The sequence below is a fragment of the Phasianus colchicus genome, chromosome 2 (genome assembly GCF_987193195.1).
Source record: "Phasianus colchicus chromosome 2, bPhaCol1.hap1.1, whole genome shotgun sequence".
NCBI classification, from domain to species: domain Eukaryota; kingdom Metazoa; phylum Chordata; class Aves; order Galliformes; family Phasianidae; genus Phasianus; species Phasianus colchicus.
This window is the reverse complement of record NC_143437.1, coordinates 87,478,367-87,500,106: the sequence shown is the minus strand read 5'-3', so window position 1 is coordinate 87,500,106 and position 21,740 is coordinate 87,478,367. Positions and strand designations below refer to the sequence as shown.

Here is a 21,740-nt window from a genome sequence, read left to right as displayed (position 1 = left end):
CTATTGTGATAGAACTGTCTAAAATAGTTTATAGGTTTGGGCTTTTTAAAATGTTTTGTATTCTTAAACATTTAGAAAAACAACACCTTGAAAAATTTTTTAATGGACAATTATGACACTGTGCCCACATTAACAGTGTGTACATAGATATATTGGTTCTGAATTTTGTTAGTGTGGTTTCAAAAATCTTCGGGATCAGAATTCCATTATCTGCTAAATTTCATAGAGAGACATTGCTTATATTATTTGAGGAGGTGGCTTGCTACATTAATGATATAAAATAGTCCTTTGAGATGAAAACTAAAAGCAAAAGCATTTCAGTTTAATATATTATTATTCACTAGTTCATAATACAGCTGTCTGTGTTGAAGATAGTAGACTATATATAACAAAAATACAGATGTTTTGAAAAAGGAAAGCTCTAATTTCTGACATTTGTAATAATAGTATTTGATTACGGAAATTGAAGTTACCAATCTGAGTTGTGTATCTCAAACATGAACTAGGTGATGATATTTGACAGACTATAACTGTAATTGTTTTTAAAAGAACACAAAGAACTAGGTATTTAAAGATTTTATTTCTTTATTTCTAGCAAAGTACGTTGACTGAAATGCTCCAGCAGCATAATTTTATAACACTACATGATAGGAAATTATTGTACTGAATGAAAAATGAAAAGTTGTGGTTTAAAGACATTCAGAAGCAACAATAACATTTTATTTGGTGCATTTCATTTCACTGCTGTTCGCATTGAGGTTCTAGTTTTAAAAAACAAAATGGAACTTCCCAAAACTGCTTGTTTTCACATTGCTTGTATTATGGGATCCATAGAGTTTAACGTATGCAAAAAGAAATGGATTGAGGTATAAGCAGAATTTTTCCTTGCTCAACAGACTGTGTTTTGGCAGTCTTGTTGAGCAGTCTTAACTGGATATGAGTAGGTAACAAAGTTTAGGGGAACTTTTTACAGTGGTGAGTTACAGTAAAAATACACTGAATCATATTTTTGCTTCATAGTATATATATTTTTCATTAGCTATGAATGAAGTCAACAGGAATTGGAATGTGAATAATGAGCATGGATGTATTCTGGTCTTGCTCCTGAATAGCTTATCTGTGGCTATTGGTAAGATTTTAGTCTGAAACAGTAGAACGAAACAAACTGCTATAAACTACGTAAACACAGTAGAGGAGATCTGTTTACCTGTAAAAAATGAGAAAAAAAGTGATGTTAAATGATCTTCAAACAAAAAGTGTAAACATGTTGCACAATGTTTATGTCAATGGGCATTCACACACACGCTCTGAAATTTTTTTGGAAAGCTGTCTATCAGCAGTGGCTCAGCAAGCAGTGTGCTACATGAGCTGAAATGTGGAGTGCTTTGAGCATGACATTGGTGAAAATCCTTTCATGGTAATTATTAACATATTTAGCTAAATTAAAGCATTATGAAATCTGATGATGGCATGTCACTTAGGACATTTTTAATTAATTTCAAAGTCACAGCTAGTCCTGAAGGTCAGCAGGCTGCTCAGGAAGAATTTCAATATTAATATATTATACCATCTCTTTCTCAGATTTGCTAAAAGCAACAGAACCAAGAAAATCTCAAATTAAATATTCCATTTGTTTCCAAGTTGCCAAGTGTTCATCGATGATCTTTCGAGGTTCCTTCCAATCGCTGACATTCTGTGATTCTGATTCTGTGATGTTGTGGAGGATCATTCAGCAGTGTTTGCTGACTTGCTCATTCTCAGGCCTTGGGTGCCTTGTGGCTGAGATTTGAAGGGCAATGAATCTTTGGCCCTGAATTCAGTCAGGTTTGCTGTGATGCAGAGCCAAATCCCAGTGGCAAGGCTTTACTTTTGAGCCCATTTATGTAGTCACAATCTTCTCCAATAGACTGGTCATGATTCTGATATTTTAATTATACTAATACTTTTTATATGTGATTCTTATTTACTTTTTGATCTTAGGCAGCTGTTTGATCTGTATTCTCATGTCCTTTCCATAGGCCACGTCATTGCTTTTCTTTTCAGATATAATATCCTAATTGATTTTGTTGGAAGTTACTTTGGAAAACAGCTGCGTAAACATACTACTGTAGTCAATATTTGTGTCCATTAGAATCTCACAGTATGTTACCAGATCTTATCCTATCTCTGCATCCATTTCCAGGCTGCAAAATCTGCTGATGTTGATAAGAGTAACAGATTCATGGACTTTGATGCAAGAAGGGACTGTTATGATAATGAAATCTGATTGCTGGTATATCACAAGCCTTACAATATTGCATCTTCAAGGAGCTGATCCTAAGAATACATCTGATCTCAGATTATGTGGTCCTAGCCTAGTGGTTAGCATTGGGTATCTAACCCGTAACTGCTCAAAGATTGGGAACTATTGGGTACTATTCCTTTTCTCTAAATTATGAAATTTGCTTGGAGAAACCCATTCTGCAAGTCCAGGCCAGCCATGCCTGAGCTTTGTGTCTGTGCATCTCATCACCTGACATGACAGTAAGCCAGAGGGTAAAGAGGATTGCAAATGCAGGACTAGGGGGCTCAGCTGGGCTCTTCAGTGGCATGGCTGCGGGAACTGCTTTCACAGGGACTGGGGTGCTCAACATAGCTGCAAATGCACAGGGCTCTGAGGATTTGTATACATGGCATGGTCAAGTGCAGCGAGCAGATTCCCAAGATGCTGGGCGGTTCACCTCACCAGAGCTTAGTGTTAGCGTGACCAGGCTGCTTCCAGCTCTAAAAGTAATGAACCAGGGCTGAGTCAGATGTCCCTGCACAGAACAGTGGTGTGACACGCATGCACACACCCTGTCCATTTGTGGTTTCCCAGATAAAAGTAGATGTAATAGTGTTATTCCCACATTTATGAAGCGGTTTGAGTTTTACATATGAAAAGCTTTCAATAGCTACTTAAGTGTTATTGCGAGTAATTTAAGAGGAATTCAAAAAGCTGCTTATTTTTCTGGTAGATTTGCTAAGTCTTTTATGGCAGAAGGTAGCAGACTTCAATAAGTTTTAATTTTATAGTTATGTAAGGAATGATTTAGAAGGCTGTAGATATTTAAAATGTATTCCTATGCTAATATCCTCTAGAACTAGCTAAAATGCTAGAATGCTTTCTTAGTCCCATGCAAATACCTTTTACATTAAAAAAAAAAATTAAAAACATAGGTGTAGAACTTGGAAGAGTGGCACGCAAATTCCTTTTAGGACATAAACTTCCTATTTATCTTATGGCAAATTATTTAGACTTTTTCAGAAGTTTATGTTCTCTAATACCACAGAAATTAAACATAGAAGTTCCCATCTATAAATGTTGATATTAGCTCAGAGTGATTTGTGAAGACGTGCATAGTATGGGGCACTCATACTGGGAATAGCAAGCACAGCATCGAGAGCTTAATCTAGAATCCACCTTCTCAAGAGTTTGTAGTACTTTAAATTTGCTTTAATCTTTTCAATGTTTGTTCTTGCCCATGAGGTCGTTTGCTCTTCTCAGCATTCAAGCAGAAATACTTCAGTCTTATCCAAATAAAATGTGGAGGACAGTTCACTCCCCTACTTCTGGATCACATTCTGCCATTCCTTTCTGTTACATTATTCCTTCCATGCAGATGCCAGACACAAGAAGATAACTTTGTTGTTCTCTGGAAATACTGTTTTTGATTTAGGCTACATTTCAGCATGTACTTAGTCAGTCAGGTAAACATAAGGAAAATCTTACCTGTCGTATGCCTGACACTTGTTCCTCTGCACAAAACAAAAACAAACAAAAAAAACCCACCAACAAAACAGCTAGTTTTGCCTCAATTAAGATGATATAGATCATATTCTTTATCACTGATAAATGTCAAAAATATTTTTCAACTATCACCTACTACTCATGATTGACCAAAATAATGCGCTGCATGAAAGATTCCTGCCTGAAAGCTGTGCCTCAGAGCTATAGTACATGCGGATGGACCAGCACCTGGCAGCAGCTTCAGAACATGGGAAGGCTCTTTATAGCTGTAAGCATTTTTACATCAGCAAGAATCATAGAATCATAGAATTAAAGAATGACCTGGGTAGAAAAGGACCACAGTGATCATCGACTTTCAACCCCCCTGCTATGTGCAGGGTCGCCAACCACCAGACCAGGCTGCCCAGAGCCACATCCAGCCTGGCCTTGAATGCCTCCAGGGATGGGGCATCCACAGCCTCCTTGGGCAACCTGTTCCAGTGCCTCACCACCCTCTGGGTGAAAAACTTCCTCCTAACATCTAACCCTGTCTCAGCTTAAAACCATTCCCCATTGTCCTATTACAATCCACCGTCATAAACAGTTGTTCCCCCTCCTATTTATACGCTCCCTTCAAGTACTGGAAGGCCATAGTGAGTTCTCCCTGGAGCCTTCTCTTCTCTAAGCTAAACAAGCCTAGTTCCCTCAACTTTTTTTCATAGGAGAGATGCTCCAGCCCTCTGATCATCTTAGAGGCCTTCCTCTGGAGCCATTCCAAGAGCTCCACTTCCTCCCTGTACTGGGGGCCCCAGGCCTGGATGCAGTACTCCAGATGGGGCCTCACAGGAGCTGAGTAGAGATGGACAATCACCTCCCTCTCCCTGCTGGCCACAAAGAAAGAAGGTGAAAAGCCACTTGTTATTACATCAGAAACAAGTGCTGGGTTTTTTTCTGCACTTTTATATAATGTTGTTTTTATTTTTTATCTAAAGGAAAGAGGCAAACATTTGAATGTCTTTTTTAGTCAGTGTAAGTGCACACATACAAACTGTTGTAGAAAGTGTGATTTTTTAGCAGTGCATATGCAGAGAATGCATAGCAGCCTGGTGCAGGGAGCCCTACTGGCATGAATTTGTGAGTTACTCAAGAGAAGCTCTTTTTTGAGATCAGAGAGGCACTTCATAAGAAGAAATGTTTATATGAAAGGTACTAGTTTACATCAAAAGGCAGTTACTTTCCAAAGTGTTCTTGGAATAAATTTTTCATGTCTCCTCCATTGGGGTATTCCAGGTTCTCATCTTCATCCTTATTTCAATACAAGTCAAGTAGCATATTACGCTATTTACCATGCTTAGCACATTTTTCGAGAGCAAATTTTCCACCAGAATGTGGCTTAATGTAGGTCTCTGTGTGTCTTATTCAGTGGTGTTTCTGTTTTTATTCCCTACAATTAGGAAAGTGCTTCTGTTTTTGGTGTCAACACAAGTGAATTGATTCTTTATCTTCCCTAACTCTCATGTTTACGCATATGCGAAGTTATATCTGCTCAGCAAGGCTACCTGATCTGATTGTACCATAAAGGCCAAAAAATATTTCCTGTGATTTTGCATTACTATGGAACCAAACTGCAAATGATGAATTAATATTTTTCCTGTGGCCTCGCTGAGGACCTGTATGCATATCAGTGAAAGCTGATGGATATACCAGGAAACAAAGTCACAAAGATTATTATTAAGCTGTATGACTTTTCTGACAAAGATTCAAAATTGAGCCCACATTGAGACCAAAATATCAGTTCAAAAAAAGCCTTGCAGAAATAAATAAGAAAGGGTTTTCTTTTTTTAACTTGCTTCTGTTAGTTTCTGTTGTGGTTCAACCACAGTAGGCAGCTTGGCACCACCCAGCTTCTCGCTGGGGAAAGAAGGTAAAGGTGTGAGAACTCATGGGTTGAGATAAAGACAGGTTACTGGGGAAAGTGAAGTCCGTGCATGCAGAAGCAAACAAAACCAAGGAATTAATTCATTGCTTCCCTTTCAACAGACAGATGTTTGGCCACTTGCAGGAAAGCAGGGCTCAGCACTCCTAATGAGAGTTTCTTCTTATCTGTTGACTGGAAGCTCCCTCAAATGTCTCATTTTTTTCGGAAGATTTGCCTTTAGACAAGAATTACCATATTTCTCTTAAAAACTTTTCAGGGGATTTAAACATTCAAGTTTTTAAAAATACAGTATTTTAAAGAATAACATTATTATTGAAATTATCACTCTTTTAAGTAGTAATCATTTTAATTGCAATTCCTCTGTTTTTTCCTTTATTCAATTGTTGTACTTGATCAAGAAATTTTGTTTGCTACTTCAGTTCCCATTTACTATCCAGGGTCTACAAGGTTCTAGAACTGCTTGTCTGCTTCACTTGTTTGCTCCATCAGAGGTTTGAGCTTTTTTACTTAAATTGCTTCCCTGCTATTTCAGACATCTTGCTCCAGTTGGTAATGTGCATAATACTCAAATTTATATATATATTTTTTCTCCTGAAAAGCTGCGTATAATTACTTAGTAACTAAGTTAATCTTTTCTTATCTTTAGGACATTCTGCTGAAGCTTTCACGCTAGTCTGTAATTATTCTTCCATTTTCATCTGATCTGTAATAAATAGGCATGCCAAGGTAATAGATTTCACCTGAGGTCTCAACATGCTTTGCAGACAATAATTAATTAATTAGTTTCACAAACTGTCTTTAAAATAGGTAAAATTGAGATGCAGGCAGCCAGCATGTGGTCATTAAAACATGTTGCACCATTAACTGCAGCTGCTCTATAAGCAGGTGGCACAAGGAGTTTCTCCTTGATAGCAGTGAAGGTTCCTAAGCAAAACAAAGGAGGACTGAGCTCTACTTAGCAACACCCTGTTAAAGAAAATAAGTGGTTAAAGTCATCTGACTGGCTGTTTGTTTATCTGGTAAGGATGTGCCATGCAGGCACATGCAGATGTATATTAGTCTGTAATGTATGTTGCAAAATGCTGATCTGATGTCACTGGTCTTGCTTTTCTTAACACAAATGTTACCATAGGTGTTTGTGCAGGGATAGTAATTTTATTTATAAAAGTATTTTATTGGGTCATGTAGCTGAACTAGAAAAATTTTAAAGATGACTCTGTAGGATATCCATATAGGATGAACAGAGAATTTGTCAGTTAAGCCCTGAGGAAACTTGTCAATAATCATCCTCTTCTATTTGTTCAGGAGGATCAATGATTTTCCTTCTTATTAGCCCATAACTGATCTGTCACCAGTAAATTTAAGCAGTTTCAACTGTCTGTATTTCTAGTTTTCGCTGCCATATTATTTCTTGCATGGTGCTTTTTAAACAGAATTTGATCGATGTATGGGGCTTGAAATTAGTGAGAGAAGGGAAGGGAGAGAGAATGAAGGGAAGGAGGTGGGGGAACAGGAAGTAGGCCATAATAATCTGTAAATTATAATGATCTTGCTTGCACTTCTGTCACATCAGTATGAAAATATTTAATGTCTATAAATACTTCCATCCTGTCATAATGTTCTCCTAGGACAACTGCTTTTAACTTCTGTCCATTAACCAGGTAGCCCTTAAATGTATGCCTAAAGTGTCTATTACTGACATTTTAATCTAACAGATGAAGTCGAGTGCAAAAGCTGTAATCTTGAAACAGGATGAAATGTGCAATATTTGAAATGACATTTTCCCCACTTACCCTTCCCTATTGAGTAGTCTTTATTTCTGTATTCATTGAATGTTGTTTTGGTTTTCTGACCAGGAGTCAGGCCAAACAACCACCTGGGGCATTGAACTGTATTTGAACATTGAGCATAAAAGGCTGTTTCAGTGTTGTGGGATTTCCTTGATACTCAGCTGTATATTAAACACCAGGGAATTCCCTTGCTGAGGTGTAAACTACCCAGACAGTTTCACAAGCAGTTTTCCATAGGAAATTTACCTTTTAGAAGAAGAGGTTTTGATTTACTGTCAAAAAATGCTAATGGATTGTAATGTACCATATTAACTCTATGAAACAAGAACATCATCTCTAGCCTCTGTTGAGAACTACTTTTTTCAGTTTCATGCTACCTTTAATATTCAGTAAACTAAGGGAGGTTTTCAACCCGAATTGGTTCTCCTATCGGCTGTGATTCTGCGGTCATCTAAAAATTCCTTGTGAAAGCACTTCCTTTCCAGTTTTATTCCTGTTTTTCTTCCACGTATCTCTCCCAGACAGTTTCACCAGCAGTTTTCCATAGAAAATTTACCTGTTAGAAGAAGAGATTTTGAGTAACTATGGATGGCTAACCTTCAACAACTAATTATATAATTATGAATTGTTTCTCAGTGTTGAGTATAATCAGGTAATGGTCATTGGTCTTTAGACTTCCACTAATTTGAAATACAGCAATTAGATATATATTTTTTAAATGTATACTGAACACCAAAATAGATTTGTTTTCTTTTGGAAAGTTTGCAAGTGCATCACACCTGTATGATTTTTTTTTTGCATACTAAAAATGTTTAATAGACCATCACCGAGATATTCTTGCAGATTGCAGTTAACATGCTGCGTATATGCATTCAAAAGTCTATCTTTTCGAACTGCAAGCAAGTCTGAAACTTGTCAAGTTTATGTCCTGACTTAAATTGACCAAAATCTCTCTGCTCTTAGAAACATTTTTTAAAAAGGTATTGTTTTTGAAACGCTTCATCTACCCTTTTATTTTCCAGGGCCTACCATGAACGTGCTCTTTCCACTCTCTGCCTTATGCCCTTGCCTGTCTTTTCTGATTTTTTTTTTTTTTTTTTTTTTGGTATTTGCAATGTATCTGTAGTACATATTCATTCCTATATGTAACAAGGGATTCCAGGCAGTATTAAACAGCTGAGCAATATTGTTGTGTTTCACTGGATTTTTTTTATTCTGAGTTATAAACAGGTATTTGTAGGAGAACTGAACTGTATACGATATTTGAAATACGCTGCTTATTTATAAAATATGAATATTATATATTCATCTCTTCCCATTTCATTTCAGAAGCATACATTTATTATTAAGGTCTCCAATGTGACAAACTCTGCACAGTTCTTGCATAAGAGAATTTAAAAGCAAAATTATTCTTCTCGGTCCAAAAAAGTTGGTTTGAATCATCTCTTCCTAAATCTGCCTCTAACTAAGGGGAATCTTTGTATTCAAGTGTTTAATTAATAACTGCCAGCAAAATTGCCTACTGTAAAGTAATGTTGCTTATTTTAATAGGTTATAGTCTACAGCCTGTAAATATTCATTAAAACTGTGGCTTTCTGTACATTGTCTACTTTCTTTAAATATGTGAAATCCCAGGAAGTGGGGTTCAGTGCTGACAATTAGTTTGTACAGGATTTCTGAGGCTGCTAAATGGAGCAGTGGGAGGCAGGCTGACTCAGAACTTCATTCCATTTTTCCTCTGAGGAACCCACTGAAATCTATTTTTAAGGGTGGTAAAATATCTCTTGTAGAATTGTTATCTGAGTTAATGGAAATCTAAGGCATTTACTTTGAATGATTGATGAGTTACAAAGTATTTTAAAATGTCTTTAAGAAAATCTTAGAGCGCTCAGAGTTATTGGGATCTAGACTAGTTCGCTTTGGCTTAAAAAATATTTGTAAGCAGAAGCAATTTGAATGGGCAATTTTAGTGTGTTTTCTTTATAAAGTTTTTGTACTTTGCTCCGTTTTCCCAGTTTTTTTTTTTTTCCCAGGAAGCTTTTGCTCGTGTGCTTAGCTGTGTATGGCAAAGCATGGTAGCCATTTGTAGTTTGAAGTACTGAGAGTTTTCAGACAAGGTGGCAGTAAATTCATGCTTCCCTTTACAAGCCACAAGCCATCTAGAAACATTCAGTTGAAATTCAAGACTGAGACTGGCCTCCAATGTGTCACAGGAGATTTTCAGTCCTGCACAGCAAATCAGTATGATTTATGAAGAGTTTAGCATAAAGCATGTTTTAATTAATATTGACATTTAAAAAAAAATAATTAAGGCTTTCTTATCAATGGTTACACACTGTTTGTTCCTAGGCAGTCACTAAGTAATGTACACGTTTAATTGAGTGCTTCTACTTACAAACAAATTTAACATAAGAAGTTTAATATTATCATATTAATTTAAGTAGACTGAACATTCCCTAGGTAGTAAGGGATCTGGTGAGAACCCACATATTAAAGCTGCTAATATTCTTTTAAATAAGAAATTATTTCTAAAGCAGCAAGTCTTTGAAATTCATCATAGAGAAAGCTGGAGGCTAGAGAAGTACCTTTTATTTTCCTCGTGAATTTCCATTCTGGTCTAGCTGAGTTATAGGCCGCCAGAAAATCCTGGCATTTCCTTTCTGTTTGCTTTCCTTGGGAAAAGCTTGGCAGTTTCCCAAAATAACAACTGAATAAGAACATTCTGAATAGCAAAATGTAATTATTAAAATCCTGCTACCCAACCAGCTGCAGCACACACGGCACTGAGAATGGGATCTGACAGAGCAAGGATTTCAACAGCAAGAGAAGAATCATAGGATCATAGAATGGCCTGGGTTGAAAAGGACCTCAAAGATTGTCTAGTTTCAAGCTCCCTGCTATGTGCAGAGTCACCAACCACTACAGCAGGTTGCCCAGAGCCACATCCAGCCTGGCCTTGAATGCCTCCAGAGATGGGGCACCCACAACCCCTCTGGGTAACCTGTTCCAGTGCCTCACCACCCTCTGAGCAAAAAACCTTCCCCTTAAATCCAACCCAAATCTCCCCCATCTCAGTTTAAAACCGTTCCCCCTTGTCCTATCACTATGAACCCATGTAAACAGTCATTCCCCCTCCTGAAGGAGCAGAGCAACCTCTCAAACATATTCCCTCTGTAATACCCAGGATTTTCTGCACTGTGTTATCTGCCATGCTGTAGGACCTGTGCCTGCTACTGTTCCTAGTAACAGAAAACTACTTTCTTATTACATGTCAGAAGTGATTTACATGTTTATGAGAATAGTACAAGCAGGAAGGAAAGAGTTAAAATTGAGCACTGTGAATGTTTGTTGTTTCAGACGGTCTTGACAGTTCTTGACAATTCTTTGCAGATGTAGGTAAATAAACTTTATTTTTTCAGTTTTTGCTAAGTCTTTTCACATTAGTGCTTTGCCAGTCACTGGACAGCAGCTGTTTCTTCACAGAATGTTCAAGCTATTTCCTTCCTTCCAACAGTTAGGTTTAAAATGCTTCTTGGAAAGTCTCTGCAGAGAATCTCAGGCTATCCTCTTCCTCTCCCTGCCTTGCAGAAACTCAGCACTGCCTCGCAGAAGTAAGCTGCAGAGGAATCAACACCTTTGCTGCTGGCTGAAGTGAGGTAATGCCTCCTTAAGTCAGGCAGACATCTCACTAATCCTTCAGCCAGAATAACAGCTACCAAGCCCATAGATACAGATCACATTTATAGAATTGATGCAGCTCACTCCCATACATTTTGCAAGATACCTGCCTATAAATCTACCAGTGCGTGAGTTTGAAGTGATAACACTGGAGGTATGATTTTAAGACAATATATATGGTACGTAAGAACCTAGCTCAGCCAGCAGTAATTTTCTGAAAGGTAATGCAGAAGGCTTTTATACATTAACTTTTCAGAGAAGACAGTCTTATCTGCTCTTCGAAGAACTTTTCTTCCATGTTGTTTTCAGTTTCATTTGTGAAAGAGCTAATCCTGACCTCCTCATCCAGTTTTTACAGTCATGTTTTTCCCCATTACTAGTTGCTAGAAAGATCCCCATCACACATCTTTCTAAGATATTTCTTACAGACTACAGAACAGATTGGGCCTTGCCAATGGGCCTAGGCCATTAAACCGAGTTAAAGTTTGTATATAATGCTTTATCCCTGTTTTCATAATTTTTGGAGAATAGTTTCCATCAGTTTTCTGTATCGTACTGCAGGAGACTTGTTGGCTTTTAGTTCTCTTTTCCAAACAGTAGCCCTTTTCCAGCTTTTTTTCTTCTTACAAGTTTTCCTTCATGCTAAGCAAACCTAACTACCTTTCACAGAGAAAAGTTCTTGTGTTTATGGACATACTGAAGTTAATTTTTATTCCATTTAAACTTAGCTTTCTCTTTAAAATGCTTGTGGTATACAGGTGGCACGTGACAATCAGCAATGGCTTGGTCATCAGAAGAGTTCTTAGCTGTGTACTTTGTATGTCTTCAGAACTGACACAAATGTTTTGGAGCAGCACGAGGCAAAGAGGATGGTGATGGCTGAGAGGGCTTGTTCTGAGGTAGTATAGCTGTCTGTGGAGTGCCAGTCTTCACCATACAGTTCATTAAATTGCATTTAAAGAATGTAATAATTGAAGTATATTTCAGAGTACATGGCATGAGTATGGTCTTGGCTGCTGATCCAAGTTAGACAAATCAGGCAGCCAATTCTGATGATGATAAAGTCGCACGTAGTGACATTAACTTCATAGAAATTATGTAAGTGTAAATCACTGAGTATTTGCTCCATTACAGTGCCATAGTAATTGTAGGAGAATGGGTCATACTCAGATGTTTGATTAATGTTTGTGTGATTGTATTTACCTTCTTGTTTACAAAGGAGGGCTTCCCTCATTATACTATATTTTGAGACTTCATCTCAAGACTTCTGATCTGCTACGTTTGCTGTGTGAGACCTCAGCAGTTCAGCGTGCCCAGGACTAGGATATTCAGATACAATTCACAATGGCTTGAAAGTATATTTTTGCAATGGAAGGATGTCCTTTTGCAAACCATTTCAGAGTTAAGTTTAATTTTGAAAATTAATATGAATTTAATGAATATCTTAGAAGCACTCTGGTGTTGAGAAACAGTGCCCAAAATTATGGATATCAGGTGACTGACTGCATACAGCTAATGTGAATTACAGCAAGCATAACCTCAATCTGTGTTCTAGACCCCCAAGTATAAAAACACGGCATAATGTAATTGGAAACCATGATAATTTGTAATAGATATATTATTCAGCTTCCTACTGGGAAGGCTGTCTGTACTGGTCACAGTATTTGTCTCTTTTTTTTTTTTATGGTACCTGAAACCCACTCAGTCCGTTTGCTGCCCATCTCTTGTTCCTAGCAGCGACGTGTGAAATACTGTATCTTCTTTCTGCAGTGTTTTGCAAAGGTCGTTGCTTGCCTACTCTCTCAGAAAGGCCATATTCAAGCAGCACCAAGCCTGTGCCACAAAGAGATTCTCTCTGAAACTTAGAACCATAAAAAAAATTCAACTGGAGTACCAGGGAGAAGGCTGACAAAATAGAGTCAACATTATTTGCTAAAAAAAAAATGGTTCTTCTGGCCTCAGGTAAGTAACAGAGGTGTGTTCAAAAGCACAGCACAGCAGTATGGATTTTTGACATAGGATGCCTGGAGTACGCCTCTCTTGGGTTACAAGAAATCAATACTCTTGCAGTGTTGGTAGGTCTGTAGCATTATTTCCTAATAGGTTATTGATATCACGGTAGGTGTCTCCAGTAAGGCCTGACCTAAGAAAGCAGCAGCACTAGAGGATTCCTCTTTTTACTGTTTACAGGAAAGAAAGTGTTAAATGACACACTCTGCAAGACGTTTCTCAAAGAATAGCAATTAGTTCTTCTGAAAGGAGTAGAGATACTGGGATAATGAAGTTGTCAGTAAAACAGCCTTTGCTGTAGATTGAGCAAGCACAGCTCATTCAGGCATTTTTCATAGGGCAAATCCTCCATCCCTGATTCTGGTAGTACTAGAACTGTATCATAGAATCATAAAATAGATAAGGTTGGAAGGGATTTGAATGACCATTCAGCTCCAACTCCATGCTGTGGGCAGGTTTGCCAACCACTAGATCAGACTTCTCAGGGCCCCATCCAACTTGGCCTTGAACACCTCCAGGGATGGGACATCCTGTTCCAGCATCTCACCACAATCTGAGTAAAAAATTTCCTCCTAACATCTAATCTAAACCTCCCTTCTTTTAATTTAAAACAATTCTCTGTTGTCCTATCATTATCAGAACAGATAAATGGTTGGTCTCCCTCTGGACATGCTTAGGAGATGTTTAGTGATGTATGCATTTGCATTTTTGGGGTTAATTTGGGCAGCTTCCTTCTATATAAGCCTTTGGACAGAGTTTGTTTCTGAAGGTGAGATCAATTTAAGTAAACACAGGATATGTGAATTGGCCTAAACTGGCAAGTCCTAGGAGTAATGACTATCCATTATAGAATGATAGATCAACAGAACTGTGCATCAGCCTCCATTTTCAGCCTCATAATACACAGCATGATGTCATTGTGTACTTTAATTCCTGGTTTGCAATAATCTGCTTAGTTTTGCAAGAAATTTCAACTATGAGTGTTTCTTTTAAGCTTCAAAGAGTAAAATTATAGAATCATAGAATTGTTTAGATTGGAAAAGACCCTTAAGATCAAGTCCAACCATTGATCTAACACTACCAAGTCTACCACTAAACCATGTCCCTAAGCACCATATTCATACATTTCAGGATCACGACTCCACAGCCTCCCTGGGCAGCCTGTTCCAATTCCTACCACACTTTCTATGAGGAAATTCTTTCTAATATACAATCTAAACCTCCCCTGGTTAAGTGTGAGGCCATTTCCTCAATACTTCTCACTTGTCACCTGAGAAAAGAGACCTCACTGCTACTTCCTTTCAGGTAGTTGTAGAGTGATGAAGTCTGCCTCCTCTTCTACAGACTAAACAATCTCAATTCCCTTAGCCACTCCTCATATGTCTTGTTTTCTTGTCCCTTCATTGCTCTTCTATGATTACATTCCAACAGCTCAGTTTCCTTTTTTTAGTGAGGGGCCCAAAACTGAACACTCGAGGTGTGGTCTCACCAGCACTGTGTATGCATGTAGCTGTCTTTCATGAAACTGATAACTAGTGTCTTCTTTAGGAATGTGTCCTTTCCTGAACTTGGATAGAGTTAAAGGGTATTAAAAATGTAAAGAACTATGTATTAAAATGATCTGATACCTTAGAGATAATAAATTTTGAAATGTAACTATACTTGATATTGTGTGAATTTAGTAAAATACATCAGGTTACCAAGTGCATTGTAATGCTTGCATAAAAATACTATTAAATAAAATTGTATTTTTCTTCCTATACTTAACTTTTAATAAAACGTTAACGTTTGAAGCTCTGCTTTTACCATGAAAGCCATATTTGTAGTTTCAAGACAGAGGTGAGGAAAATAGTGTATGGCTCTGCTGGTGCCTTTATTTTAGTTGATAAAACTGTCATCTGTGTTAGAGGTAATTTTGTACTCACTGACCTTAGTAGATTTTCTTCATCTTCAAGGATGCCATTGAAACCAAAATTTAACCTAGAAAAGCATTCACCAGTTTGAAAAAATGTTGGAAGATAAGCAGAAAAGATCAGTGGTAACAACCTAAGATGATTAAACTTAATCTGGAGAGAAGAAATCTAGTATAAAATTTTTTTTCTGCTCTGGCTTTACTTTTAATTTGCTATTGAAATGTTTTGGCTTTTTTTCTAATTGCAAATCAAGTGGCAGTAGTCTGTGCATGATATCAGTGTTTCTGCTCTGCTGACTGTTAGACCTTCTGCCCTGAAAGTGTGAAATGTTTGATTATTCCCAAGGGCCACTTTTGATCAGGGTGACAATGAGTTTCTTATGTTTGGCAAGTTCTCCCAGAATCCTGGTGCTTTCAGCTTTCATCTGAAAACTGCTGCCCCTATTCAGTATGCCCTGCATGGTTGGATGGCCTTTCTGCATTTCCTTTTACAAACATTGATGCTTGCTTTTGCAGAAACCCCTGCCTTTTAGGTAACAAACATGTTTTGGAAAGAAAATGGCAGTTTATAAGAATGGCTGGAAGTGTACTGTAAGACACTCAAGTGTTCTGTATTGGGGAATTTTCTTGACAAAGGACATTAATCTTATGCCCAGAAGAAACAGAATTTGTGGAATAGCCAATTTTCTGATGTAATCACTGCACTTTGAATTCTGTCATTTTTTTCCGTTCCTTGCTGGATTTCACTGTCATTTAGCTTCCTCTTGTAAGTATCAGGGTGGAGATTAGCGATTTCAGGAACAGATGTTGAACAGTAGTAAAATCTTTTCTTCAAAAGTGATTCAGGAAATAACTAACCCTGTATGTGATGTTAGACCTTAAAGTAAACATATATACATATCTTGGAGTAACTGCCTGGTCATGGTCTCCTTAATCAGAACTTGAGAGTTTGAATACTGTACTGGTTTCACTTTCATCAAACTCAATGCGCACTTCTGCTGTTAAGTAGCAGAAGTATGGGGGAATGTACCCAAGGAATTTTGGAAAATTAAAGGAAATACAGTATAATCGGAAAATTAAAGGAAATTTAATATTCTTTAGTATTCTTGGAAGACAGAATGTTCTGAAATTTCTGGAGATCAACTCCTTCTGCACCAAAATATGTGGTGTTATGACCAAATTGTAGGAAATCTATACACAGAGTCTACCTCATCTTTGTAAATTGCTTATTTGTGCTTACTAGATTAATAGTATTGTTGAGCTGTCTTTTTACCTTTCTTAATGACATAGTTATTTTTCTTTTATTGGTCAACTCTTACTACTATTTCTTTTGTTCTAACCATATATTTGGCATAAGTGAATCTTCTAGTTCTACACAGGTAGGATTTGAAAAGGTAATTCAGATGACATAGCTTTTATTTGGGTGTGTGCAACATCCTTTAGCAAATTTTGTGTATAAGATAAATGCTTCTATTTCGAAAAGTACAGTTGTAGCTTAACAAATGCACTGCTAATGTTCATGTATAGAAAGTTTAAAGACAAGTGAAATTGGTAAAGCAAGGTCACTATCAAGCTTGCTCATATGCCCATGATAGACTTAATCTGATTTGAATTTGTACCTGTAAAGTCTTGCTGGTCCTTTTTATGAGGACTTTAGTGGATAAGAACATTATTTTTGAAAGTTACACAGATAGCTGTTCTCCCAATGCTATTTCCTCAAATGCTTCAATTCGCTAATGATAAATCAGTTGTCTGTCATCTCCAAAATATTACTAGCAGTACACTGCTTTTCAAAGTCAGAAATATCTGCATTATTCCCATAGATTGAAGGACATCATTAGCTGGTGTGCAGCACTCTCTAGCCTTCTTGAACCAAGGTCTCACCATCTGAGTAAGTTTCATCCCTTCATGTGCACTCAGTCAGTATGGATCCTGAAGTCCTCTTCAACCGCTCCAGATCTTCATTGTGTGCTTACTGACTCCTTCAAACTCTCAAGCTGTTATTTTAGAGAAAATAATGAAAAAGGAGAACAGAATTTAGATTAGGTCAAACAACTATCTTGTACAAAAATGGTGTTATCTGAAATTTCTTTTATGCAGTTATATTGTGATGATTCCATTTTTTGTCATTGTATTACTGTTGCTCTGTTTCCCACTCCCCTCCCTTCCACTGACTTTCCCTTCACCCATCCCTAAGCTCATCTGTTTGCCAGAGTCTTCTGCTTGTTGTGAATGTCATACAAGCAATTGCCTGACTTTTCAAAGAGAAAATTCAGTGGTCTTGAGTTAAGTGATAGCACATGGAAAATATCAGAGCTGTACACTGCAAATCTTAGTGAAGAGTTGTATATGTGTATAAAACAATAATTTGTGTCTTTTTTTAATTTCTTATTCAGGTCATTGCCATAGTTATGGATATGTTTACAGATGTGGATATCTTTAGAGAAATTGTAGAGGCATCTACTAGAGGGATTGCAGTGTATCTCCTGCTTGATGAGTCAAACTTTGGTCACTTTCTGAAAATGACGGAGAAACAAGGCTGCCAAGTTCAAAGGCTCAGGGTAAGACTTATTGTGTTCCTGTGCTTGGACTTTCCTTTGCAACCCACTGAAAAGTTAAAATTATTTTAAAAGTGATTATCAAATGCTGCTGTTTCAAATTAACTATGAAGTAGAAATAGGTAAACTTTCAACAGAACCTTCTCTATTAATGTTGCTCTCTTCTATCTTTTTCATGTGTCATGCACTTGATAGAATGATATAATTTTTCATGTATTATTTATAAAACATTTTTCTGTTGTTATATATTAGGAATACTCCAGGTTTGGAAAACCTTTTTGCTTTATGTTAAATAACCTGCAAATAAAGTCATAAAGCTTATGCAAATAATTAGGAAAAATAAATGATATACTTCATTTACTTCATTTCTTGTCTTTATTTTTTATTTATTTTTTTAATAATTTTAAGTGTGATTATATATTAAAATGCTTTAAAAAGCCTGGGATTCTATTTTAGTAATATTTTCTTGAAAATATTTACAATAATGTCTGTCAACAGCATGTCTTAGAGAGTATGCAATATGAGAAGGCTTACTTTTATGAATTAGTTATGTAGTTTTATGAATTAGTTATCTGTAAGAAAGATAATCAGGAGAGGACTAATGTTTACGTTTCTCATTCAATTGCTTTCACCACCCTCCTACTTAACAGGAAGTAGAATGCAAACCATATGCTGCACTGAACTGACATAAGTGCTTCATAAATACTTCTAGGTTTACTCTTTTGTAGATAGCTCTGAAGACGATCCATGGACAGTGCCAGAGCTTCTCCGCAAAGACCTAGATATTTCCTTGTCTGAACCCTATTTGCAGCTCTGTTTGCAACTCCTTGTTTTTGCCACTAATTGGACCATGCTTACTCCTGGAAAAAGTATTACAGAAGCATATGAACATGCATTTTAAGAACCCAGTCCATAAAACAGATAGAGACATAGTATATTTGTGAGAATAGATAGGGCATTTTTATTTTTTTTTAATTGTGGACTGAATCTATATTTTATACCAATTTTTGCTCTGGAGTGTTGACTTAGAGACACAGAGGTATTACCACACTACTTCCTGTACTTGTTCCTTGTGTGTGAGATGGCCCTCTGCTGGCTTAATACACAAAGCTATGGCAATTTTTAAAAAGAATAAGTCAGAAATGTTGCTTATCTGTAGACACTAGTAGTGATTGCCTTCATAAAGTCAATGTATACAAATAGTTACACGTGCTGGAATTGGAGGTACTACCATTTCCCAATGATTTGGGTTAACTATACCATAGAGATTTCTAACATTTTTTTTTTTTAATTGTGTGACTTTTATTCTCCCAGTATAAAAGAAATTAGGACCATGCAATTGAAGTTCTATCTCTAAAGAACACCATAGTATGCATTTTCACATTCTGTGCAGTATATTTCTATAGCTGTTTCTAAACCTTAACTTTCTGGGGATGAGTTAGTTTTCTTTCTAAAATGGTTTTATAGACATTTAAATAGACATTCATACTGTGATTGAAAGAACTCGTGCATACATTAGAATGGATTTGGTATGGATTACTGGGTTGGAAAGGTGTGGATTTGGTTTGGATTAGTAAGTCATAGAGGTTTAGATTTGGCCTCCTTAGTGAGATTATGTTTTGTATGCATCTGTTGTGTAATGATGGGACAAAAACGTTTACATTAGAAGTTTACTTAGTATGCTTCAAGATTTATCAGAAAATGAAAAGTATATGCCAAAGAGCTAAATATTAATCCAGTAATCCTGTTGTGTCCTGGGTTTCCAGTTTAGCTTGTAGTAAAGCTCTTCTTTGCTCTCTCTAACCTGAAGGGAGGTTGTAGTGAGCTGGGCGTCAGCCTCTTCTCTCATGTAGTAGGTGATAGGACTAGAGGGAATGGCTTCAAGCTGCACCAAGGGAGATTTAGGCTGGACATTAGGAAATACTACTTTTCTGAAAGAGTGGTCAGACAGTGGAAGGGGCTGCCCAAGGAAGTGGTGGAGTCACCAACCCTGAAGGTGTTTAAGGAACATTTGGATTTTGTGTTGAGGGATATGGTTTAGTGAGAACTATTGGTGATAGGTGAATGGTTGGACTGGATGATCTTGTAGGTCTTTTCCAACCTTGAGGTTTCTGTGATTCTGTGATTCAAACTCCTCAGCCGGTGCTACTCCCAGTGACTGTTGGCATGAGAATGAAAGCTTACTACTCTCACAGTAATTATTTCCTTCCTTGAAGATTAAGAGAAACTGCTGGTGACTATGAAAGAGCAGTCAATTCTTGGACAAGGTTTTCTCCCTTTCTCTTTTTTTCTATTGCCTCAATGTTCACTAAAACAAACTATATTTAACTTTTTTTGCTTTTGGACTTCCTCTTTTATAGACTGAAAGCAAAAAGAGGACTGAGATGTAAAAATATATTTCTTTTCCTCAGGATACAGTAAGAACACTGTTCTTTTTATTCTCTGGTGTGATTTGGTTCTGTCTTGCAGGAGTATGGCAGATGTTCTTCATCCCATGCACTCCTAAAGTGGGGCATCTCTCAAGCTTTTCTGGCTTAATCAAATCCTCACAGGCTATTTTTCTCTTCCTTTCAATCAGTAAAAAATAAAATGACAGAGGATGTGTTTCTGAATTCAGATTTACAGTTCAGTCTTTTGTACGTAAAAAAGCATTCATTCGTAAATCTACATCAATGTCTGTGCAGACAGTTTTCCTCATCTGTGTTGTGAATGCTTATCAGGACATATTTCTGTCTTTTCTGAAAGCTATAACTGAAAAAAAAAAAAATAGACTATATATTATGTGATTGTTACGTGAATTCTGTACAGAAGAACATAAAACCTGGAATTTACTAGGAGCTTTTCCAGTCTCTTGTACAACATTTCTTCTTTTGGATTGATTTCTACTTAATATTTACCTTACCTTCATCAGTGGCTCATCTCAAATAGATAATGTCTTTCTTGTACTCTTCTATTTCTCTTTCCTCACTTGCAATTTAATTTCTCTGTTTCCTGACAGTCTTACATTTTTTCCCTATTAGCTGATGTATTTCTCTTTTTTTCTCTTCTCTGTCTAAACTTGTTTTGATTAACTTTGTCACCAGACTGACTTGTTCAGTCAGCAGTTCCTTTGCGTAGAATATTGAAAAGTCCATACAGAGCCTGACTTTTTTCAGGTGATTTTTCAAAACCTAATTGTTATTTTTTTTTTTTTGGAGGTCGTTGTTTATTTCTGCTGCTGACAAGTGCTGCAGCAAACTAGGAAATAGATTTGCACTGTGAAACACATCAGAGAGAATAATCCTCAATATCACCAGAATGCTTAAGGGAGTAACTTGGTTTTGGATGAAAACACTGCAGAATGTAGAAAATGTTGATTAATGCCCAAGAAGTCAGCCAAGCTCTTCAGCTGATATCAGAGTTTAGTTTTTTTTATCTGATAGGAAATCATGAAATCATTGAGTCACTAAAGTTAGAAAAGTCTTCTGAGATCATCTAGTCCAACCATCGGCCCATCACTACTATGGCTACTACTTATGGCCCTCAGTGCCACATCTACACATTTCTTGTGTCACCTCCAGTGACACTGACTCCACCACCTCCCTGGGCAGCCTGTTCCAGTGCCTCACCACTCTTTCTGAGAAGAAATTTTTCATAATATCCACAATATGAGTTGTGGCATGTGGCAGAGGCTCTATATTGAACAGAAACCTATTTTTACTTCTCTGGAAATAATGAAGAATCATCTTACTAAAGGAGAATATTGCAAGCAATTTGACAGGAACTGTTTATACTGTGATACTCTTCTCAGTATTTTTAATGAACTGGGGAAATGAGAAAGTAGAAGCAGTAATGAATTGTTTTCTTTCTTTCGTGAGATCTACCCCCAAGTGTATATGCTGAAGTGCAGGGGAGAAGCTGTTCGTGAGAGCTGACTGCAGTCCGTTATTTCTTATGAGTTTTATCAGAATCATCAGAAGTTTTCTATTACTTCCAAGTCTAAGTCAGATTTGGTCAGATACAGCTCAGCTTTGTGCCAGTGAGCAAAATTCTGTCCTAAGGACCAGACTTCAATGAAGTCATTGAGAATTTGACTTCAGTGGTCACTGAATCAGCTTGAAAGTTA

The 21,740-nt window shown here is 37.0% G+C and overlaps 1 protein-coding gene across 2 annotated transcripts in view; it reads left to right on the top strand.

Moving 5' to 3' along the window:
- The window catches only part of SACK1B (scaffolding CK1 anchoring protein B), a 53,333-nt gene that overhangs the window by 16,442 nt on the left and 15,151 nt on the right, over positions 1–21,740 (top strand). For both annotated transcript variants that reach the window (XM_031610918.2, XM_090136270.1), the window contains exon 3: positions 17,474–17,638. In XM_031610918.2, coding sequence (XP_031466778.2) covers positions 17,474–17,638 — 165 coding nt within the window. The remainder of the gene's footprint in view (positions 1–17,473; positions 17,639–21,740) is intronic.